Below are 24,463 nucleotides of genomic sequence, written 5' to 3' on the forward strand. Positions count from 1 at the left end.
TTTATTTATTATTTATTATTTGTTTTATTTATTATTTAATTTATTTATTTCTTCTTTTTTACAGCTTCTAATTTTAAGAGAGTTTTACCAATTTTAATAGTATCACCAGGTAAGAGATAAGCTTTACTAATTCTTTTATGATTAACTTTAGTACCATGACCAGAACCTAAATCAATGATAATTACAGAATTTTCAGAAACTTCAATTTTACAATGGCTTCTTGATACTTTTTTATCACCAACAGTGACAATACAACTTTCAGAACGACCAATTGTATTATTACCTAAATTTAATTTGACAACAGCTGGTTTTTCAGTTGGTGGTAAATCGAAGGGTGTGATAATTAAAGTTGCAGTGAACTTTTTACCATAACCATTGATTGGTTGTTGATGAACACCTTCTTCTGACACTCTTGGTTGTTGATTTAATTTTAATTTATCCATTGGTGGCATATCAATTAATTTCTTACCTTCTTTTGCATTATTTAATGCTAATACCCAATCTTTCATTGCAACATGATGTTTAGCTTTCAATATAAATACACTTAATGGTGTTGATAATTTAAAGCAATGTCTAAGATCTGGTGAATCACAAACTGAAATATCTGTATATTTTAATGTAATAACACCTTGTGGTGGCTAAAAAAAAAAAAAATTAGTAATCTAAAGATTTAATAAAAACATATATATATATGTATATATATATAATGTAATAGTTTACCATTTTTGAACTTTTATAATAATATAAACATCTTTCAACTAAAACGAAATAATAACCTTTCCAAGTTATTTGATCATCACTATCTTCCATTATTAATAGATTACCAGATTTATCTTTTTTAGATTTATTCAAAATATTTGAAGAGTAAGTATCAATCTCTTGAAGTAAAATTAAAAGACGATCCAATTCAACTTGAGTTTTTTGTTCAAACAATGGTGAAACTACAGTGTAAGCTTCGAGACGTTCATCATAATCGGTTTGAGTTAGATTAGTTCTAACTAGATTTTGTAAAACTGAATTCCATTGTTCAAATTCTTCATTTGTAGAGGCACAAAGTGAATCGATTCTTTTATTCTTTGAAAAGATTTGTAATTGATAATTACCAACGTTTGGAGTTTTCATATCGATAAGATTCTTTTCTTTCAATGGGATTGGTGGTGTGATGAATGAGATTGTGATTGTACCTTTTGGTTTTCTTGCTTTTTTGGTTTTAAAATAATGTAAATGATTACCAATCAATACGAAATAATATTTCTTCCAACCTGCGGCGAATCTACTCTTTTTCAATAACTCACCCTCCATAGTTGCATGATTATGTTCTGCTTCCAATACCCAACCACGATCGATAACTGATAAATGTGATGATATCTTTTTGTCAAGCGAACTTTGTTGTTCTGTTAATAATTTAATATCAGTTTTATTATCCTTTTTACCACCACTGCCACCACGTACACCATCAACTTCATTACCACTGTTGTCTTCATTTGATGAGGTTATTGGTCTAATCTCTTTTGGTTTCTTTGAAGATGATGATGCTTTTTTAATTGCTTTATGATCATCATCTGCTTCATCCTCTGATGATGAATAAATATCATAACTATAATAATTTGAATTAATTCTTTGATTAAATTCATCCTCTGTAATTGGTACTGGTCCTCTAATACTACCTGAACTTTCATTCTTTCTATGAATTACATCAAATTCATCCTCATCATGATTTTTATGATTACTTGGGCTACTTGATGTTGTTGTAGTTGTTGTTTGTTTTTTACTAATACTACCACTTGTAGATGATGATGATTCTTTCTTTTTACTACTACTGTTACTACTAGATGATGATTTCTTTTCTTTCTTTGATGATCTTGTTAATGGTTCTTCAATAAATTCATCCTCTTCTAAGTCTACTAATTTACCAAACATTTCTTTTTTTTTTTATTTATAATATAATATTGTTTTTTTTTCTTTTATTTTATTTGTATGTATTTTAAAAAAAAAAAAAATTAAAATTTTTTAATATGGGCTATTCGATGAGCAAAGGCGTGTGTGAATTGCGGTTGAGGGGGTTTAATATATATATATTTTTTATTTTTTTTTCAAATATATAAACTATTAAAAATTATAAAAAAAAAAAAAAAAAATTTTTGAGGAAGGTGATCAAGATTGAACTAAATTTAAATTTATTAATCTGTATTCAAATAATAGTGGGTGAAAGAAATTGGGTATAAAAAAAAAAAAAATGTTTAAAAAAAAAAAAAAAAAAAAAAGATTTTTTTTTTTTTTTGTTTAAATACAATAGCGGTTTGTGTGAAAAAGAAAAATAAAAAAAAAAAAAAAATGGCTAATAGAATTTTTATGGATTCGATGAATTTGTAGATTTTTATATTTATTTATTTTATTTTTTTTTTTTTTTTTTTTTTTTTTTTTTTTATAAATATAGTTTATTTTAATATATTTTGCTATAAGACACAAAAAAAAAAAAAAAAAAAAAATAAAAATAATTATAAAATAAAATAAAACGTGGTATATTCACATGAAAATTTGTACACTATCAATCACGAAAAAAAAAAAAAAAAAAAAAAAAGAATTAATTTTCTTTCATTCTTTGAATCTAAAAAATTCAACAAATAATGGGATCTCGATATTTTCAATCTTTTTTTTTTTTTTTTTTTTTTTTCTTTCACAAAATTACAAAAATTTGTCAAAAACTCGCATCTATTTTTATAACCAATTTTTTATTTTTTGTTTTTTTTTTTTATTTATTATTATTGTTATTTTATAATTTATTTAAAGTTATTCTTTATTTTCCAATTGTTTTTGAGTGATTGTTGGCCATTCGGGTAATTGTTGAACCAAAGCTGGAGTTGAAGCTTTCAAAGCTTCTTTAGTCTCTTCATCTTGTTCAATGAAGGACATCATCTTTGGTAATAAAAATATTAATGCGCATGTGAAAAGTACTGAAATTGCCATTGGATTTTGGACTAAACTAAAAATACTAAATGGTACATGTTGCTAATAAATTTTTAAAAATTTTTTTTTAGTAAACGTGTGTGTGTATATATGTGTGTGTGTATATATGTGTGTACATATATAAAAATGTGGAATATATTCATATAAAGTAAGAATTAAAACATACTTGGAAAAAGGGTATTCTATGAGTTGCTTTAATTTGTAAAGGTAAAGGAAGGATGGAGGTCTCATTTTCAGCAGGTCTAACCTTTATCTTATTCTTACCTAAAACATCCACTTTGAAATGTGGGAAATTGTATTGCATTGATTCAATCTCTAAAGAATACAACCCATTTGACATATTTACACTAAAATTGATTACCATCATAACAATAATAATAATAATAAAAATAATATTGGTATTGGTATAGTTTGAGATTAATAGTTGAAATTATATTATTTTAGATTGAAAATAGTATTGAAAACTTACAAAGAGAATATTCCATCTTTAGTTGGGATTTGTACAATTTCATTGAAAGTATTTATATCTCTTAGTTTGACCCTATATGAACTAAATTTAGCATCTATTGTATTATTATTATTATTATTATTATTATTATTATTATTATTATTATTATTATTATTATTATTATTATTATTATTATTATTATTATTATTATTATTATTATTATTATTATTATTATTATTATTGTTATTATTATTATTATTATTATATGTATATGGTTAATATTTGTAAAATTGACTCTTCTTTTTTTTTTTTTTTTTTTTTTATATTTCTATATTATTTTTAAATGAATGATATACCATTTGGTGCAAAAAGTTTTGCTTCTAATTTATTTACAGGTGATGTGGTTTGTTGTTGTTGTTGTGGTTGTTGTGGTTTTTTAGTTTGTTCATTTGCGAATGATAAATTTATTATTGAAAATAATATAAAAATTAAAATGAATACATTTGATTTCATTTTTTTTTTTTTCTATCTGAAAAAAAATGAAAAAAATAATAAATTATAATTTGATGTGTTCACACAAAAACGCGATAAAATTTAAAAAATAAAAAAAAAAAATAAAAAAAAAAAAAAAAAATTTAAAAAAAAAAAAATAAAAATTAAAAAAAAAAATATTAATTATGTTTGAAATAATATAATTAAAATATTATTTTTTATTTATTTATTTTTAACTAAATCATTTCAATTATAAGCTTTTTTTTATCTTATATTATTATTTGTTTTTTTTTTTTTTTTTTTTTTTTTTTTTTTATTATTAATTTATTATTTTTTTTTTAATTTTTTTTTTAATTTTTTTTTTTTAATTTGGGATAAATAAAATTACTTGTGAAAAATAAAAAGAAGATTTGATTTGAAAACTATTTAAACCTTGGGTATATGCATTTAATTTGCTATTATATTTAAATATTTAAATAATTAAAAGGTGGATTCACCGACGTGTTTAAAAAAAATTTTTTTAATTTTTTAAATTTTCGAGTATATTCATATGATTTTTTTTTTTTTTTTTTTTTTTTTTTTAATTCAATTTAAATTATTATTTTATTTAAAAAGACTATTTTTGTATTTTATTTTTTTAATATTTAATATATTTTTTTACAGATTTGCTATATTGTTTTTTGTTTTTATTTTTTTTTTTAATTTTTATTTTTTTTTTTTTTCATTTTTTTAATTTTTAAATTTTTTTTTTAATTTTTCAATTCCCTCACAGATATCACTGTATATACATACACAAATATATTTATTATTATTATAAATTAAAAAAAAATTAAAAAAAAAATGAAGAAACTTAATGTTCAAGAACAAAAAGAAACTGATAAATTATTTGCAACATCAACAGATGCTTTAAAAAGTTTATACAGTTCAAAAATAAAACCATTAGAACAATTAACAAAGTAAATATTCCATTCAAATTATAACTATATTTATTTGTATTTTTATTAACACAAAAAAAAAAAAAAAAAAAAAAATAATAGATTTGGAGATTTCTTCTCACCAACTTTAACAGATGCAGATATTGCAGCCAAACCAATGATTTTATTATTAGGACAATATAGTACTGGTAAAACTTCATTTATTAATTATTTACTTGAGAAACCATTTGTTGGAAGTAATGTTGCCGTTGAACCATCTGTAAGTTTTTTTTATTTTTTTACCTTTTTTTTTTTTCTATTCATATTATTAATATACTTATCTATTATTATTATTATTATTATTATTATTATTATTATTATTATTATTATTATTATTATTATTATTATTATTATTATTATTATTATTATTATTATTATTATTAATTATAGACTGATAGATTTAATGCAGTAATGCATGGTACAGATGATAGAATTTTACCAGGTAATATAGTATGTGTTCAATCACAAGATTTTCCATTTAAAGGATTAGAGAAATTTGGTAACGGATTTATGGGAAGATTTCAATGTTCATTAAGTAATGCACCAATTTTAGAAAAAGTTAGTTTCATTGATACACCAGGTGTATTAAATATTATAACTCATGGTGGTAATGAAGGTAAAAAAGTTGGTAGATCTTATGATTTTCCACAAATTGTTGAATGGTTTGCTGAAAGAGTAAGTTTATATTTATTTGTTTATATTTATATTTTATTAAAATAAAAATTATTAACTTTTTTTATTTTTTTTTTTTCAGTCAGATATGATTTTATTATTATTTGATGCACATAAACTTGATATTTCAGATGAATATAGAGAAGCAATTACAAAATTAAAAGGACATGATGAAAAGATTAGAATTGTATTGAATAAAGCAGATAATATTAATGCACAACAATTGTTACGTGTTTATGGTGGATTAATGTGGTCATTGGGAAGAGTTATTACAACACCAGAGGTGAAGAAGGTTACGATTGGTTCATTCTGGAGTGGACCATTACAAAACAAAGAGACAGAGAACCTTTTATATTCAGAGATGGTGGATTTAATTAAGGATATATTATTATTACCAAAGAATGGTGCTATTAGAAAAGTGAATGATTTAGTCAAGAGATCACGTTTGGTGAAGGTTCATGCATTGATATTGAATCATCTTCGTAGCGAGATGCCAGTGTTTGGTAAAGAGAAGAAACAAGCAGAGTTAATTGCAAACTTGGATAAAGAGTTTCAAAAGATTAGTTTAATCTCAAGAATTCCAATGGGTGATTTCCCAGATGTTGATCATTATCGTACCGTATTGAAAGTGCATGACTTTACCAAGTTCCCAAAGATCAATGAAAAAATGTTGGCCCAGTTGAATGAGGTGTTGGCTGTCGATTTCCCTAACCTTTTATCACGTTTCCCAATCGATGGTACACATAAACCTTCAGCCTACGAATTGAATCCATTCGCTTTGGATGAAGTAGATGAAAATGTACGTTGGACTCTATTTGAGAATGTAGATATCAGTGCATTTGCACCATTATTCAATTCCTTAAATCCAATGGATGGAAAGATTCAAGGTCAAGTCGCAAAGGGTCCATTATTTCAATCAGGATTACCTAACAATGTTTTGGCTCATATTTGGAGATTATCAGATGTCGATCGTGATGGTAAAATGGATATAGAAGAGTTTGCTTTAGCTATGCATTTGGTCAATGTTAAATTAAAGGGTTATGAGTTGCCTGAAACTTTACCAACAACTTTAATACCCTTTTCTAAAAGAGGTGGTATGTTCGGATCAAACCCAAATTCATCTTCCTATCAAACAATCCTTAGTCAACCACAACAACAACAACAACAATATCAACAACAATTTATAAATAATTATGAACAACAACAACAACAACAACAACAACAACAATAATTAATAATAATAATAATTAATAATAATAATAATAATAATAGTTATACTTTATTTATATATTATTAACTTGTATATAATATTTTTTTTATTATTTTTTTTTTTTTACCCTTTTTTTTAATAATTTTAATTAAACATTTAAAAAAAAAACAAAATCCATCAAAAAATTTTTATATGAATATTCATTTATTTTTATTTTTATTCTTTTATTTTATTTTTATTTTTATTTTTATTTTTATATTTTTAATTTATAAATTACTAACTTAAATATTGGATTTAAAAATATAGAAAGAAATGGTAACATTGAAGAAACAACAGAGGACCTTTTAAAAGGTAGAACAATAAAAAGATCAACAACTCCAACAAAGGGTGGTGGATTTAATTTAAAAAAAAGTTTTGATTTTACTTCCCGTTCAAAATCCAAAAGTCCAAAACCAGATTTACAATTCGGAAGTGGTGAAAAATAAATAATGTATAAATAAAATAAACACTTGATTTGGACGAAAGAAAATCAAATGTTTATTTAAAATTCTTTGATTTTTTTTTTTTTTTTTTGTCCAAAAAAAGGTAAAACAGAATAAAGTTTATTTTAATTGTGTTTATTTTTAATTTTTAATTAAAAAATATTGTGTTTAGGTTTGGCTTATTTTTTATTTTTTTTTTTATTTTTAATTTTCACTTTAATTTTTTTTTTTTTTTTGGAATTGCGCCTTTTTTTCATATAAAAAAAAAAAAAATAAAATAAAAATAAAAAAAAATAGTTGAGGAAAACAAAACGAATAAAACTGTACAGATAAAAACAACATGGAAATAGATATGGCAGATAAAACAAATAAATTTAAAACAGATATAGAAAGAAAACAGTTTGAAAGTTTACCTTGGGTAGAAAAATATAGACCAAAGAATTTAGATGATTTAATTGCACATGAAGATATTACACAAACAAGTAATGTTAACATTACATTAATAATGATTCACACCTTTTTTAATAATTATTTAATAATTTACTAATAAATAAAAACAACAATAACAACAACCAACAATAATAATAATTATTTTATAAATAGTTACAAAATTAATAGATAATAATACATTACCACATTTACTATTTTATGGACCACCGGGTACAGGTAAAACATCAACTATTCAAGCAATTGCAAGAAAATTATATGGTGATAATTACTCTAGAATGGTGTTAGAATTAAATGCATCTGATGATCGTGGTATTGATGTTGTCAGAGAACAAATTAAGACATTTGCAAGTTCAATGTTCTTTTTTAAGTATGAACTTTTTTCTTTCTTTTTTTTTTTTTTTAAAATTATAATTAAATATTAACAACAAAATAAAAAAATAAATAAATAGTACAACAGTACCATATAAATTAATTATTTTAGATGAAGCAGATTCAATGACAAATATTGCACAAACAGCATTAAGAAGAGTAATTGAAAAGTATACAAAAACAACTAGATTTTGTATAGTTTGTAATTATGTTATTAAAATTATACCTGCTTTACAATCAAGATGTACAAGATTTAGATTTAGTCCATTACCAACTCCACCAACTGAAATTAGATTAAAAGAAATTATTGAAAAGGAAAAGTAAGTTTTTAAAATATGTATATATAATTTGAAAAAATATCATATTAATTATTATTATTATTATTATTATACTAGTGTTAAAGTTGATAGTAAAGCAATGAATGCAGTATTAGAATTAGGATGTGGTGATATGAGAAAATGTTTAAATATATTACAATCAGTATCAATGTCTTCAATAGATAACAACATTACAGAAGAAGCAATCTATAAATGTACAGGTTATCCAATGCCATCTGATATTGAATTGATGGTTGATTGGTTATTAAATAGTGATTACGAAGAAGCTTTTCAAAATATTAGTGATTTAAAAAAGAAAAAAGGTTTATCATTGAATGATATCATCGCAACACTTCAAAAATTCGTCGTTCAAATTGATTTGGATAATGTTATCCTTTGTAAATTATTATCTCATTTATCAGATATCGAATATAATCTATCAATTGGTTCCTCTGAGAAATTACAATTAGGTTCTTTAGTTGGTTGTTTTCAATTGTCAAGGGATGATGAATTATTACATAATTAATTGTTTTTTAAAAAAAAAATAAATAAAAAAAAATAAATAAAAAGAAAAATAAAATAAAAATTAAAACAAAATATATAAAACTTATTATAATGCTTTAAAAAACAAATAAATACATCCAAAATAAATTTAATAATTAAAAAAAAAAAAAAAAAAAAAAAAAAACAAAAAGTATATCTGAAAAAAAAAGGAGAAAATCTTTTTTTTTATTTGTTTAAATTCTGAAAACTGGCTTGCCAACTAACATTGGGCTATTACAAAAATTTGATCTAAGAGCATCTGGTTGTGCGAATTTAATTCTCTAAAAATAAATAATAATTAAAATTTTGTTGATTGTTTTTTTAGGAATTATATTTAATGGTTTGTATAATATAAATTTCTTACAATTGGGGTAATATTTTGTTGCATTTTTAATTTAGGAATATAGAAATAATAATTTTAAAATTGTAAAGAAATTTATATAAAATTTTTTTTTTAAAAGTGTGTTATTTTTTAAAAAAAAATTTCTAAGAAAATAATCAAGTATACTGTGATTATCTTATAATAAAAAAAAAAAAGTTTGATTTTTTAAATCCAAAGGAACCATCCAATTTCCAATTCAAAGAAATTTTTTTTTTTATCCAATCCACAAACCAAGCAAGTGGCATTTTGAGAAAAAACCTAATTTTTAAAGGGGTTTTTTTTTTTTTGAAAATATCCTTTTTTTATTAAATATTCCAGATAATCCAAACAACCAATAAAGATGGATGAAAGTCCTTCAAAACCTGATATTTTATCAAATCTTTTTGTTTTATTGGTAATGTTTAAAATTAAAAAAAAAAAAAAAAGAGGAAAAAAAAAGAGGAAAAAAAAAGAGGAAAAAAAAAAAAATATTGATATAGGCTAAATAGATTTTTCGCCATGTTATTTCAATAGTTATCAAGTTTAAAAAATACAAGAAAGAAGAGAGTAAGAACCAACACAGTAGGATTTGAATTCAAATGGGTAATGGAGTATGGACCTTTACTATTTCTTTTAATTTTTTTTTTTTTTCTTTTTATTTAAAAAGTTTAATAATATAAAAATCATTAATATCGATTGTTTTCAGATTTTTTATTATTATTTTTATATTATTGTTTTATTATTATTTTTTAATTTTGTTTTTATTTTTTATTTTTTTTTTTATTATTTTTTTTTTTTTTTTTTTATTATTATTTTTATTGTTTTTTTTTTTAATAATCATATTTATTTTCCCAAGATATATAGGATTTTTCAGTATAAAGTTGTTTAATACGTTGAGATCTTTTTGATTCAAATTGAATTTGTTCGATAATTTCTTTATTCTTTTTCTCTAATTGACTAACAATGAAATCATATTTTGGTTTAATATTGAATAAAAGCTTTCTTTCACGAATACCTCTATTATCCAAATACTTGATGAGGTCATCCAACTCCTTCTTACTAGAGTAGTATTCCCAACCACCATTTTCATTTTCAACATAAATTTTACTTGGCAATTGATACCAATACCAATAGTTTCTATAGTTTCTATCTCTTCCAAGTGATTCTAAACGTGTGGAATATTTCTCCAACTTTTCATCTAAAATCTCTAATTTCTTTTCTAGCTTTTCGATTTCTTTTTCTACGACAGGAGTAATTGGTTTCTTTTGTTTAGCACCCTTTGGTTTTTTAACTTCTTGTTGTTGTTGTTCTTCATCATCTTCATTATTTTCATCATCATCCTCAGCAGCAGCGGCAGCATCATCTTGTTTTAATTGTTTTTCCTCTAAGATGATACCTTTTTTCTCTTGTTTAACTTCATTACCCAATTCAACATTCTTTTCCAAATGTTTACGAATCTTTTCAGATGCGATAGTTTGTTTAACTAAATAAGCGAGAATGTAAATTCTTTCTTCAACAGAGAGTTTAAAATAATTCTTTTTCTTTAAAACTTTACAAATTGTATTTGCATCTGCAGATGTAATAATTTCATTTTCTTCTTTCCATTCTTCTTCACCTTCATCAGATGCAACTTCTTCTTCTTCTTCTTCCTCTTCTTCCTCCTCTTCTTCATTCTCTTCATCATCTTTTTTAGTATCTTTAGTTCCATCATTATCTTTCATTTCAACATCTTTTTTAATTTCATTACCATCTTCATCTAATTTCATTTCATCGTCTTCATCATCAGAACCTGGTAATTCATTTGCTAAATTTAACATTCTAATATTTTGTTCTTCCAATTGTTTTAATTTCTCTTGTTTCTCTTTTTCTTCGATTGCAATTCTTTTAACTTCATTTTGAAAGTATGCTCTGAGTGTTGCTAACCAATTACGATCGGTAATGGCTTTGCCACCAAAGGTTTTCTTTGGTGTTCCACTTGAATATGATGGTAAAGTGAAGATGGTTTTCATTAAACGAATATGAGATTCCACCAAGATATTGGTTTCTGTATGATGTTGAATTGCCATTTCAAAATCGTCCAATGGGAAAGGTGATAAGAGTAGCACCTTTTCAAAATGATTAAGAAAATGCCAGACCATTAAAAAGTCACCAAAAGTATTTGATAAACAAAAGAAATCTGAAGATGCAATTGGACGTTCATTTTCTTTACCTGTTTCTTCATTCTCTCGATCAACATCTTGATCCTCAATTGGATATTTTGGCCTCTTTCTCTTTCTTTCAGTTTCTGATTCATCACTACTATCTAAATTATTATTACTATTACTATTACCATTACTATTACTGTTATCATTACTCTCAATATCTACACTTTCCTCTTCAGTATCTTCAAGTATTTCTCCATCTGCAATTCTTTTTCTTTTTAAATGTTGTTCAACCTCTTTCCTTACAGATGATGGTATTTTCAAACCCTCTAAATTATACTTTTTAATTAATTCTGGTTCAACCTCCCAAAAACCACCAAGATGTTTTGTTTTTTTTGCTACAGTTTTAATGGTATCTTTTACCATTGGTTTAAAGATTGGTGGTTCTCTCTTTTGGATATCTTTAATATTGATAATAAAGTTTTTACCTTGAGAATCAACATAAATTTTATAATATTTTTTAATTGAATCTAATTTCTTTCTTGGATCAACATATTTTCTAACTGATTTAGTATCACTATCTTTTTCTTTTTCTTTTTCTTTCTCTTTTTCTTTTTCTTTTTCTTTTTCTTTTTCTTTTTCTTTTTCTTTTTCTTTTTCTTTTTCTTTTTCTTTTTCTTTTTCACCTTTTTTATCAGAAGAGGTGTCACCATTGTTTTTTTCATCCTCTTCTTCATTTTCATCATCACTATACAATTGTAATTTAATTTCTTTCTTTGGTATTGGTATTGCTGATAATGCATTGATTGAACTTGATGTTGTGGTGGTTGTTGTTGGTGGTGTAGTTGGTGTTGTTGTTGTTGTTGTTGTTGAAGAAGATGATGATGATTTCTTTTGTTGTTCATTATCTGATTGTTCATCAGATTCATTATAGTTTTCCAATAATTCTATGATTCTTCCAGTATATTTAACATTTGCTTTTTTAAAAGATACAATTTCACCTGGATAATAATTCATCAATAAAAATTCATATAATTGATTTGTCATTTCTTCAAGTGTAATTTCCTCTATATTTTATTAAATTTTAATTTTTTTTTTTTTTTTTTTTTTTTTTTTTTTTTTTTTTTAATTAGATTTATGATAAATAATAATAATAATAATAATAATTAACTATATTTTTAAAATACTTTACTATATTGAATAAATTCTAAACAATGTGGTAATAATAATTCAGACACTTTTGAAACTTTTTCAGAAGCATTCTTTTCACTTAATAATGCTTCTTCAAATGTTAAATTTTGTTTACCTGTAATTGAACATGTCCAAATCTTTTGTCTATATAACTCATATCTATCAATATAATCCCTAATTATTAAAATTTTAATTTTTTTTTTTTTTTATATTAAAGAAAAGGTTTAGTATAATAATAAAAATAATAAAATAAAATAATATAATAAAATAAAATAATAATAATAATATAATATAATAAAAATTGAAAAAAAATAATAATAATAAAAAAAAAAAAAAAAAAAAAAATGAAAAATAAAATAAAGTAATATAAATATATATATATATAATAATACTAAATACATACTTATATCTTTTAAAATGTTCTTTTGTGAATTTAATAACGAAATATTCTTCACCAGATTTTACTCTAGTTTTATTTAATTCAAAGGGATCTTTTCCATGAAGTGGCATTTTTTCTCTTTTTTTAAAAAAAAAAAATTTATAAATATAAATAAATAGATATTACTATATTATTGTTATTATTAATATTATTTTAACTGTTGGTGATCTGCTTAATTGTTTCGAAAATTAAAAAAAAAAAAAGAAAAAAAAAAAAAATTATGAAAAATTGAAAAATTTTGGATTCTTGTGTTAAAAGGGTTAAAAAAAAAAAAAATAGGTTTGGCGCCTAAGAAATTTTTTTTTTCCACAATTGTTTTGTGTTAAACAGTGTTGATCAAAAATTAAAAATAAAAAAAGTAAAAAAAGTAAAAAAAAAGTAAAAAAAAATAAAAAAAATAAAAATCATAAAATTTAAATTTATTTATGTAGGTTTATTATTTATTACAACAAAAAATTGACATTTATAAATTGATCTTAATAAAGATTTTTGATTTGAACAATATTCAGCATCTCTAATCTCTTCTTTTTTAAATTGGAATTGTTTTTTACAAATTAAATAACGTAATTGTTCATAGGATAATTCGATTGAGTCCTTTTTTTTAGCATGGTGATATAATAGTGGGCCAAAGTTTATCCAAGTTCCACCAGGTTTTAAAATTTTTGAAATACAATCAACATATTCCAAAATATTTGGTGCTGTATCAATAAAAAAGCAAGTACATATACAATCGAATGAATTCTCTTCAATATTCTTTGTGAAATCACCTGCTGACATTGAAAATTCTAATGCTGGATTATTCTTTGGTAACAATTCACTTGATAAAACATCTGGTATCGTTACAGTTCTTAATTGATCAATATCTCTTAAAACATTTACTGTTTGATGTATATATGGATGGATTTTAAATTCATTAATTTTTTCAACTCTTTTTTTTTATAAAATAAAATAAAAAAAAATAAAAAAATAAAAAAAAATTGGATTAGAATTTATAATTATAAAAATAAATAAAAAAAATAAAAAAATAAAAAAATAAAAATTTTTAAATAGTTTACTTATTTAACATAAAATTTGAAACTATTAACATCATAAAGGAATATTCAATACCTTGAGAAGAAAAACCTAATGAAGCGATTTCCAAACATAAACGACCTAATCCAGCACCTGGTGAATAAACTCTAATTTTGGATCTTTCTTGAAATGGTATATGGCCATATATTTCCAAAAGTTGTTGTTTGATTGGTTCGAATGCTTGATCTCTTTCAAGCTTACCCTCTTCACTCCATTCTCTAACCAATTGTCTAATTGTACTTTTTAATTGATCCATCATGAAATAATCTATTTTAATGTGATCTAAATTGGTTGGATCTACAATTCTTTCACTATTAGCACTATTATCTGATGATTGTGAAAATATGTTACAATGTTCATTACCAATTTTTTTTAAGAATTGAGAATTCACAAGTACTGCTCTTGCCAATGCCTCCATTTTTGCATTATAATTTGGTAATAGTTTTTTCTCGTCTTCACTTAATTTATAATGAAAGAAATCTTGCATATCTTTAACCCAATGTAATGAATATTGTGAATAATTTAATAAAGTAGATACAATTAATTGGTAATGTTCTAACTCTTCTTTTTCTTCATCATCTTCATTATTATCATCATAATCATGATTATGATCATGACTATGATCATGATTATGTTTATCATATATATGTTGATTTTCACTAATATTTTTATTTTTATTTTTTAATTGAGATTCCCCATTTTTATTATTATTATTATTATTATTATTATTATTATTATTATTATTATTATTATTATTATTATTATTATTATTATTATTATTATTATTATTATTATTATTATTATTATTATTATTATTATTATTACTAATATTACTATTATTAGATTTATTTTTAGATTTATTTTTAGTCATATCTTAAATTTTACTTCTCGATGAATTTGAACAAATAATTCATTTTCCCAAAAAAAAAAAAAAAAAAAAAAAAAATTTATTTTTTTTGTTTTTTGTTGTTTTGGTTCATTTTATTTTTTTTTTATTTTTTATTTTTTTTTTATGGAGGTGTGCGGGAAAAAATTAAAAATTCAAATTTAGATGTTTTAATAAAAATATTTGAACACCAAAAAGAACCGAGATGCCAAATAATGAAAATGAAGATTCAATTGTTTTATTACCATTAGATAGATATACAGTTGGAATTGACGAGTTTATTGGATTTAATGAATTTTATGATGATTATAAAAATAATAATTTTAATGAAAAAGATTCAATAATAAATGAATTATGTTATATGTCAATTCAATTAATGGAAAAGTTATCATTAAAATTAGGAGATTGGATATTTATTGATGTTCAAAAACAACAACAAAAACAACAAAAACAACAACAACAACAACAACAAAATAAACAATGTATTATATCAAAAGTTTGGACTTCAAGATATATTCAACAAAATTATTATATTCAATCAAATTCAAAACTAATATTAAACCAACAAATAAATGATGAAGAACAAGAACAAGAACAAGAACAAGAACAAGAACAACAAGAACAAGAACAAAATAAAAAACAAAACAAATCAATAAAATATCCAAGTTTTGTCAAAATTTATAAAGTTAATGAATTTGAAAATAATTTAAATAATGTTGATATTGAAATTATAGTTTCAAATAATAATAATAATAATAATAATGAAAATATAAGAACATTATTTAGTAGTAAACAATTTATAAAGCAATTATTAATAAATAAATTAATATGTAGTGGAATGAATATATCACTTTATAATAATAATGTTAATTTAATTATAAAAAATGTAAATAATAATAATAATTTAAAAATTGGTTTAATTAGTCAATCAACAAAAATAAATATAATAATAATAACAAATGAAAGTTTATCATGTTTATACTCTTCAAATTCATCAAATTTATTAAATTTAAATTATAAAAATAAATTATTTAAAAAATTTAAATTAAATAATAATAATAATTTTAAAATTGGTGGATTAAATGAACAAATTAAATTATTGGAAGAAATGATGATTTATCCAATTTTATTTCCACAAGTTTTTAAAACTTTAAATATTGATCCACCAAAAGGAATTTTATTAAAGGGTCCACCAGGTACTGGTAAAACTCATTTAGTTAGGACTGTTTGTGATGCATATGATATTGAGATGATATCAATTGATTGTGCAAAAATCTCTGGTTCCTATATCGGTGAAACTGAAGAGAATTTAAGAAACATTTTTCAAGAAGCATCAGATAAATCAATTGCAAAATCAAATTCACCAATTGTTGTATTCATTGATGAAATCGATACTATTTGTCCACCAAGATCTAAATCCACTCAAAACGAGTCACGTGTTGTTGGCCAATTCTTGACGTTACTAGATGGTATTGGTGCTCGTAAAGGTAATTTAATTATAATAGCAGCTACGAATAGACCAAATCAAATCGATAATGCACTTAGAAGACCTGGTCGTTTAGATAGAGAAATTGAGATACCAGTACCAAACAAACAACAACGTTTAGACATTCTAAAATTATATTGTTCAAAATTACCAATCTCACCAACTCCTTCCAATTTATTAGATCAAATAGCTGATGAAACCGTTGGTTATGTTGGTGCAAATATTCAATTCCTTTGTAGAGATTCTGCATTTATTGCATTTTCAAAATATAATTTATTAAAGTATCAAAATAATGAACAAAATGAAAATGAAAATGAAAAAAAATACCTTATTGAAATTGAAGATTTTAGAGAATCAATTAAAAATAATCCAGCATCAATTTTAAAAGGTGAACATTTAGTTGAGAATATTAGTAATGTAAGTTGGGATGATATAGGTGGTTTGGATGATATAAAAGAAGAATTGAGACAAGCTATAGAATGGCCAAATCTTTACAAGGAGTCATTTGAAAAGTTTGGATTATCACCACCAAAAGGTATCATTTTGTATGGTCCACCAGGTTGTTCAAAAACTACACTGGTCAAAGCAGTGGCATCAAGTTCGAAATTATCATTTCTATCACTAAGTGGTGCAACTATTTTTTCACCTTATTTAGGTGACTCTGAACAAACAATTAGGGATATTTTTAAAAAGGCCAGACAAACAACTCCATCAATACTATTTTTCGATGAAATTGATGCAATTGTTTCAAAAAGAAATCTTTCAGATAATTCTAGTGGTGATAATGCACAGTCAAGAGTGTTGTCAACATTTTTAAATGAAATGGATGGTGTTGAACAATTGAATGGTGTAATTGTAATTGGTGCAACCAATAGATTAGATATGATCGATAATGCATTACTCAGACCTGGAAGATTCGATAAAATATTGGAAATCAAATTACCAGATCAATTATCAAGATTAAAAATTTTAAAAATTAAAACAAAATCAATACCACTCTCAGATAATGTTAATTTAATTGAAATCTCAAATTTAACAAATGGTTTCAGTGGTGCTGATCTTGAAAATCTGTGTAGAGAAGCTTCATTTCAATCTTTAAGAAGAGATTTATTAAATGGTTTTGTTGAAATGTATGATTTTTTAAATTGTTTATCAAAAATTAATAATCAATCAAAAAATTTAGAAAATAAAATCTAAAAATAAATTAATCACTCAATAAAAAAAAATAAAAAAAAAAATAAAATAAAATAATTAAAAAAACGAAAACAATTAAATTTTATTTTTTTTGAATTATTTTTTTAATTTTTCGTTTATTCGTTTTTTTTTTTTTTTTTTTTTTCGAAAGTTGCGACTATAAAAATTTTTTTATTTTTTTTATTTTTCTTTTTTTTTTTTTTTCATTAAATACACTTTATCTTTCATTCTTATTTATTTTTTTTTTTTTAATAAAAAGAAGAGCGTGAAGCATATTTTCTATAGTATACCACTTATATTTTATTTAAAATGGTAATGTATTTAATAATAATTAAAAATTTTACACTTTATTTTAAAATTAACATATTATTAATTTATTTATTTAATTTTTTTATTATATATAAAATAGGCCGATTCTTCAAATAACGAAAAAGCTAAACCATTAGCTGATAGCAAACTTACTCTTACCATTTTGGATCTTATTCAACAATCAAACAATTTAGGCCAATTAAAGAAAGGTGCTAACGAATGTACCAAAGCCGTTTCACGTAGTACTGCTGAATTTGTTGTTTTAGCCGCTGATGCTGAACCATTAGAAATTTTATTACACATTCCATTATTATGTGAAGATAAGAATATTCCATACGTTTTCGTTTCAAGCAAATCCGAACTCGGTAGAGCTTGTGATGTTTCAAGACCAGTTGTTGCTTGTGCTGTTACTGTCGATGATAAGAGTCAATTGAAATCTCAAATCACTAACGTTAAAGATTCATTAGACAGATTATGGATCGTTTAAATTCGATTCATTTCATGTATTTTTTTTATAATACAAATGTGTACATATATACATCAAAATTATCTAAATTTTAATTTTTTTTTTTTTTTAAAAAAAAAAAAAAAAAAAAAAATAGATAATAATTTTTTTGTATTATTTAAATAATATCAGCTAAAATTAGTTTATTTCAACCACCCTTTTTTTTGAAATGGATTTTTTTAAAATAAAATTAAACTTTAAAAAAAAAAAAAAAAACAAAACCTTTCCGATTTATTCTATTTTTAAAAATATCCTTTTATTTTTTAATTTTTTTTTTAATTTTATTTTTTTTTTTTTTTTATTTTTTTTTTTTTCCAATATTCAAATAAAATTAAATGAAAGAAAAATATTATATATATTAATTTATTATTATTGCCCCATCTTTAACCCACCTCATTGTACAATTTTTGGAAAAGAGTGGGTAGTGTATTGAATAATAAAATTGAAACCTTTCATTTTTCATTTATTTTTTTTAATTTCATTGTGTGTTTGGATTAATTTTTTTTTTTTTTTATTATTTTTTTTTTTATTATTTTTTTTTTTTTTTTAATATTTTTTTTTTTATAATTATTATTTTTTTTTTTTTTTTTTCATTTATCTATTCAACAAACTTTCGAACACCACTACCAATTCCTCTTTTTTTATATTTGTAAAAATTGTGTGAATGTTTTTTTAAAATACAATTATAATTTTTTTTTTTTTTTTTTTTTTTTTTTTTTTTTTCCTTTATATTAAAATATAGTTTTTTAAGAATTGGTATTTATATATTAAAATATAGATTATAGATTTTATAACAAATCCATTTTTTTATTATATCTTTTTTTTTTTTTAAAAAAATAAAAAAAAAATAAAAAAAAATGGTAAAATTGTTTGGAAAATCGAAGAAAAAGGAGGAATCTCCTCAATCCATTGATATTGCATTCCAAAGTATTTTGGTAAGTTTTTAAAATAATTTTCTTTTTTTATTTTTATTAGTTTTATTTAACTTACAAATAACATATTTATTTAAAATTATTATTATTTTTTTTTTATTAGGATGAAATTGGTGTTGTTGAAACAGAAAAAAAACATTTAATGGCAACAATGTAATATATAATTTTTTTTTTTTTTTTCTATTTTTTTTTTTTTTTTTTTTTTTTTTCTAATATTTTTTATTTTTAATTTTTTTTTTTTCAATTTTAATTATAACAAATATAGGGATACAGTTAGAAAACAACAATTAATTCAATCATATTCAAGTAAAAAATTTTCAAAGAATGAATTTGGGAATAAATCAAAAAAGAAATCAATTATAACTCAATCACCACATTACTTTGTAGATTGTTTAAAAAATGACCCATCTAAAGAAGTATTGACATCATTACGTGTTCGTTTGGGTAATCAACCACTAAAATGGTTGAAAGAATTTTTATCATTAGATGGTGTATCATTATTAATTAAAGTTTTAATTTTAAATGAAATTAAACAAGTGTATGTATTTTTAAATAATTTATTTATTATTAAAAAATTAAAAAATTATTACTATTTATTAATAAATTTATTTGAAAAAAAAAAAAAAAAGTAAAAATCAAGAAGATATTTATAAAATTGCACAATGTTTACATTCATTAAAATTAATAATGAATACAAAATTTGGATTAGAATCAGTTATAAAACAACCAACTAATATACATTCAATTTCATTGGTTATGGATACACCACATTTGAAGACTAGAATCATGGTTATAGAATTATTGGCAGCATTATGTGTTGTAAATTCCAAAGGTTTACCATTGGTATTGAGTGCAATGGATAACTATAGAGAAGTAAAGAGAGAGAAGAAACCATTCATTCATCTTTTTCAAGGTTTAAAGAATCCTTCTGGTTCATTACAAGCTACTACATTTGCATTGATTAATACATTGATTAGTAGTAGTCAAAGTGTTGAAGAGAGACAAAAGATTAGAAATCAATTTAAAAAGTTGGGTATTACAAAGGTGATTGAGGAATTGGAGCCAGAATATGCAAATAATCCAGATTTGGCAACACAAAAAGATCTATACGAACAGGAATGTAGATGGGATGAACAAGAACAAATTGAAAATGCACGTGGTGATATCTCTGATGAAAACCCTGAAGCATTGGTAAAGGCAATCCTTGATAGAACTGCTGGTGGTCCATTGTATTCTTCATTCACTTCAATCTTAAGATTATTGGCAAATTCAATCACTGATCAAACAAAGGATCAGTCATTGTCAAACTATTTATTCGTAGAGAAGGTCATTGGTAAAATGAATAATGGTGAATCTTATCTCGATGATATTGGTACATTTTTTGGTGGAGGTGGTGGTGGTGATGGTAGTTTAGATATCGCTCATGTATCTGGAGAGAAAGCAGTACTCATTCAAAAGGAGATTGAAGATTTAAAGAAACAAAAAAAGAGAGATCAAGATAAATTGGCAGAGAAAGATAAACTCTTAACTAAATTGGCAAAGAGAATGAGAAAGATGGAAGAGGCAATTAAATTAGGTAAAGGTTTAGAATATTTAAATAATCAAATTGAAATTGAATCACCACCCGATTCATCTACAAGTACACCACAAGAAACAACACCTGGTGGCACCAAAGTACCTTTGAAAACTTCACCAGTTACAAAGGCTGATCTTAAACATAAACTTTCAACATTTACAACTGCTAAAGCTCCAAATGGTGTAAGTGATTTCCTTAGCGGTCTTGATACCACTAATCAACAAGGAAGTACGGATGCATCTCAAACTGAAGCTGGTAGTGGCGACGGTATACCTTTACCACCGGGAGCACCTCCCCCACCTCCACCACCAGGTGGTAAATTAGCACCATCAACACCACAACTATGTTCACGTCCACCATCAATTAAAATGAAATCATATCAATGGACACGTTATCGTACTAGAAACGTTACCAATACATTCTGGAAGAATGTTAATCTCACAAAGTATAATGACTGTTTACCACATGAACAAATTGAAGGTTTATTTGGTGCAGCCATATTTGAAAAGAAAGAAAAGGAATTGAAAAAAGGATCAGAGGTAACTGTTATTGATACAAAGAGAGCTCAAAACATTGGTATTCTCTTATCAAGATTTAAAAATGTTACTCATGATGCAATCTATGATGCAATCTATAGTTTGGATGAGTCAATATTGGATCTTGAAACCATTAATCAATTCATAAAGTATATTCCATCAAAGGAAGAAATTGATTGTATCATTGCATTTAAACAACAACAAGAACAACTACCAGAGGAAGAGAGAATGAAATTGGGTAAATCTGAAATTTTCATTGATAAAATCTCTACCATTCCAAGATTAGAACAAAGAATTCAAGCATTACATTTCAAATTGAATTTCCCTGATAAATTATATCATGCAAAACCAGACATTAGAAAATTCAATGAGGCATTTGTTCAACTTCAAAATAATAATATATTTGCAATTATGGAGTTAATTCTTTCCATTGGTAATTTCATTAATTTTGGTACAAATCGTGGTAATGCAAGTGGTTTCAAAATAGATTCAATCAATAAAATGGCTGATACAAAATCAAATATTCGTGAAAAGTATACACTAGTTCATTATCTCATTGAGTTATTAGAAAGTACTCAACCAGAATTATTAAAAGTTTTCGATGAAATTCCATCAGTTGTTGATGCTGCTACTCTTTCATTTAATCAATCATCTTCTGAAATTAAATTATTAAGAGCTGGTTTAATTAAATTAGAAAAAGAAATTTTTGTTAGACAACCAAAATCAGTTGAACCAAAACCAGATGATGAAACTATTAATAATAATGGTGAAGATGATATAAATAATACCTCTAGTGATGAAAAAACTGAAGGTCAACAACAAAGACAAGGAGAAGAAGAAGAAAATGATGAAAGTGAATCAACTGGTAATAGTTTTGCTGATAGTTTAAAGAAAAAGAAATCTCAAGTTAATACAAATTCAACATCAGATTCAAAACAATCATTAGAACCACTTAAAGATGATGATCCATTAAAATTGAAATTGTCAGAATTTTTATTAGCATCAAAGACAGAATTGGATGATACTGAAACTTTGATAGCAGAGACAGAGGTTCTCTTTAAATCGATTTGTAAATTCTTTGGTGAGGATAGTACAAAAATTCAACCAGAAGAATTTTTAGCAATCTTTAAAAAGTTTAATGATAAATTTATAATGTCTAAAAAGGATTTGGAAATTGAAAAATCCATTAAAGATAAATCAACTCAAAGAAAGAATGAAAAGGAGAGAAAAGAAATGGAGATTAAAAAATCGAAATTGGAAATGATTCATTCGAAATTAAAGAAAATTGGTTCACCTTCATCCTCCAATAGAATTCTTGCTAGTAATGAATCATCACCAACCTCTTCCACAAGTTCAGTGGTTCATCAACATGATGATGAAGATGAAGAAACTATCAAAGAGTATATCAATAATCCAAGTCCATCTCAACAATCAAATTCTTCAGAGGAAGAAGGAATGATGGATGATTTATTGAATTTAATTCGTGATGGTAATTTCAGAGAATTGAGAAGGATGAATCTTCAACAAAAGAAACCAGTTAGAACTAAAAGAGTAATTGCTAAACAACCAACTCGTCCACAAGCTTTAGATACACCTTCTTCAACATATTCTTCAATCTCATCTATATATGATGCTGAACCTCTTGATATGAGTGATCAAGAAGATGAAGATGAAGAAGAAGAAGAAGATGAAGAGGAGGAAGAAGAAGAAGAGGAAGGAGATGACGATAATGATAACGATGAAGAAGAAGGTGAAAACTAAAGAAAAAAATAATACATTATACTTTATAAAAATACTTAATAAAAATATAAAAATAAAAATATAAAATAAATAATTGTTTTTTTTATTTCATTCCTTTATTAATAAATTAATTTGAATTTCCTGTTTAAAATTATTATTAACTAATAAAATTACAAAAAGGATTAAATATACTCAATATCAAACTAGTTTGGTGGACTTAAATTCTAAAAATAGTTTTAAACAATGTTTTTTTTTTTTTATTTTTTCATTTTTTTTACTATACTTTTTTTTAAAAAATAGTTAAATGTGATTTTATAAGTTGTAATTAAATTTATGCGCATTTATTTAAATTAATTATTTTTTTTAATAAATTAATGATACTATTTTTATAGTAAACAATAAAGTTTTTTTAAGACAATTTTTTTAATATATACAAATGAACTCCATTATATAAGAAATTCACTTTTTTTTTTTTTTTTTTTTTTTTTTTCAATCCTTTAATTTTAAATTTGTTCCATTCCTTTTGTAGAATATTTTGAAATTACATTAATTAAAGCTGAAGCCTTTTCAGAATTTTTACTTGTAAAAGCTGGTGTATTTCTTAATGATGCAGCACCTCCAACCACTAAAAAAAAAAACAAATTAATTAGTTTTTTTGTTCAAAAACCAAAAAATTTTTTTTAAAAAAAAAAAAATAATAACATAAATAAATAAATAAATAATTACTTTTTTGGTAAAGGAAGTTTCTAAAGGAATCATCTTTTTCAAAGATTGGTGGATCAGGTAATGGTGGGCCATAGTTTGGAACTTCATCTCTATTTGAAATTGAAACTCTATATTTAATTTTATTTGATGGTGTTGGAGAATTTGAATTGATTGTTGGGGATGTGGTTGTAGTAGTTGTTGTGGTTGTTGTTAAGGATGGTGATGGTTGTTCACCAACTACTCTATTTTCATCATTTGAAATACCAATTGTTGTTTTACTATTACCAACAAAATTTTTAATTGGTTGAATTAAAATAATAATTTCTAAAAATAAAAAAAATAGTAAAATTAATATTTATATACACATATACACACATATATACATATAAAACTATTTAATAAAATTATAATTCCAAAATTTATAAAATATACATACGAGTTGATTTTGATTTAATACAGTTTGGTGA

The 24,463-nt window shown here is 23.3% G+C and overlaps 11 protein-coding genes across 11 annotated transcripts in view; 5 read left to right on the forward strand and 6 right to left on the reverse strand.

Moving 5' to 3' along the window:
* Positions 1-44: 44 nt before the first annotated feature.
* Positions 45-1,920, reverse strand: DDB_G0282287 (hypothetical protein; the record flags this gene model as incomplete). The annotated part of the gene is made up of 3 exons (XM_635205.1): positions 45-638; positions 721-1,394; positions 1,434-1,920. The coding sequence occupies 3 exons, from the start codon at positions 1,918-1,920 to the stop codon at positions 45-47; spliced, it is 1,755 nt and encodes a 584-aa protein (XP_640297.1).
* Positions 1,921-2,790: 870 nt separating this feature from the next.
* On the reverse strand, positions 2,791-3,307 carry DDB_G0282229 (hypothetical protein; the record flags this gene model as incomplete). The annotated part of the gene is made up of 2 exons (XM_635206.1): positions 2,791-3,009; positions 3,134-3,307. 2 exons carry the CDS (start codon positions 3,305-3,307, stop codon positions 2,791-2,793), a joined length of 393 nt encoding a protein of 130 aa, XP_640298.1.
* A 447-nt stretch (positions 3,308-3,754) lies between these two features.
* DDB_G0282231 (hypothetical protein) lies at positions 3,755-3,928 on the reverse strand (the record flags this gene model as incomplete). The annotated part of the gene is made up of 1 exon (XM_635207.1): positions 3,755-3,928. One exon carries the CDS (start codon positions 3,926-3,928, stop codon positions 3,755-3,757), a length of 174 nt encoding a protein of 57 aa, XP_640299.1.
* An 819-nt stretch (positions 3,929-4,747) lies between these two features.
* DDB_G0282233 (hypothetical protein) lies at positions 4,748-6,784 on the forward strand (the record flags this gene model as incomplete). The annotated part of the gene is made up of 4 exons (XM_635208.1): positions 4,748-4,863; positions 4,945-5,101; positions 5,272-5,556; positions 5,636-6,784. The coding sequence occupies 4 exons, from the start codon at positions 4,748-4,750 to the stop codon at positions 6,782-6,784; spliced, it is 1,707 nt and encodes a 568-aa protein (XP_640300.1).
* Positions 6,785-7,585: 801 nt separating this feature from the next.
* rfc5 (replication factor C subunit) lies at positions 7,586-8,907 on the forward strand (the record flags this gene model as incomplete). The annotated part of the gene is made up of 4 exons (XM_635209.1): positions 7,586-7,727; positions 7,849-8,062; positions 8,145-8,384; positions 8,460-8,907. The coding sequence occupies 4 exons, from the start codon at positions 7,586-7,588 to the stop codon at positions 8,905-8,907; spliced, it is 1,044 nt and encodes a 347-aa protein (XP_640301.1).
* Positions 8,908-10,115: 1,208 nt separating this feature from the next.
* Positions 10,116-13,127, reverse strand: DDB_G0282237 (DDT domain-containing protein; the record flags this gene model as incomplete). The annotated part of the gene is made up of 3 exons (XM_635210.1): positions 10,116-12,493; positions 12,619-12,791; positions 13,021-13,127. 3 exons carry the CDS (start codon positions 13,125-13,127, stop codon positions 10,116-10,118), a joined length of 2,658 nt encoding a protein of 885 aa, XP_640302.1.
* Positions 13,128-13,479: 352 nt separating this feature from the next.
* Positions 13,480-14,998, reverse strand: DDB_G0282239 (N2227-like domain-containing protein; the record flags this gene model as incomplete). Its single annotated transcript, XM_635211.1, has 2 exons — positions 13,480-13,984; positions 14,112-14,998. 2 exons carry the CDS (start codon positions 14,996-14,998, stop codon positions 13,480-13,482), a joined length of 1,392 nt encoding a protein of 463 aa, XP_640303.1.
* A 220-nt stretch (positions 14,999-15,218) lies between these two features.
* DDB_G0282241 (hypothetical protein) lies at positions 15,219-17,696 on the forward strand (the record flags this gene model as incomplete). The annotated part of the gene is made up of 1 exon (XM_635212.1): positions 15,219-17,696. One exon carries the CDS (start codon positions 15,219-15,221, stop codon positions 17,694-17,696), a length of 2,478 nt encoding a protein of 825 aa, XP_640304.1.
* Positions 17,697-18,002: 306 nt separating this feature from the next.
* Positions 18,003-18,489, forward strand: nhp2l1 (U4/U6 small nuclear ribonucleoprotein; the record flags this gene model as incomplete). Its single annotated transcript, XM_635213.1, has 2 exons — positions 18,003-18,005; positions 18,103-18,489. The coding sequence occupies 2 exons, from the start codon at positions 18,003-18,005 to the stop codon at positions 18,487-18,489; spliced, it is 390 nt and encodes a 129-aa protein (XP_640305.1).
* An 875-nt stretch (positions 18,490-19,364) lies between these two features.
* forD (actin binding protein) lies at positions 19,365-23,312 on the forward strand (the record flags this gene model as incomplete). The annotated part of the gene is made up of 4 exons (XM_635214.1): positions 19,365-19,442; positions 19,543-19,592; positions 19,705-19,977; positions 20,069-23,312. The coding sequence occupies 4 exons, from the start codon at positions 19,365-19,367 to the stop codon at positions 23,310-23,312; spliced, it is 3,645 nt and encodes a 1,214-aa protein (XP_640306.1).
* A 482-nt stretch (positions 23,313-23,794) lies between these two features.
* The window catches only part of rapgapB (RapGAP/RanGAP domain-containing protein), a gene marked incomplete at both ends in the record, with an annotated part of 1,574 nt that continues 905 nt past the window's right edge, over positions 23,795-24,463 (reverse strand). The window contains 3 exons of the mRNA XM_635215.1: positions 23,795-23,916; positions 24,018-24,320; positions 24,433-24,463. The exon at positions 24,433-24,463 is cut by the window's right edge and continues 173 nt beyond it. Of these exons, the coding sequence (XP_640307.1) occupies positions 23,795-23,916; positions 24,018-24,320; positions 24,433-24,463 (456 nt within the window). The remainder of the gene's footprint in view (positions 23,917-24,017; positions 24,321-24,432) is intronic.

The sequence above is a fragment of the Dictyostelium discoideum genome (genome assembly GCF_000004695.1).
Source record: "Dictyostelium discoideum AX4 chromosome 3 chromosome, whole genome shotgun sequence".
Lineage (NCBI taxonomy): Eukaryota > Evosea > Eumycetozoa > Dictyosteliales > Dictyosteliaceae > Dictyostelium > Dictyostelium discoideum.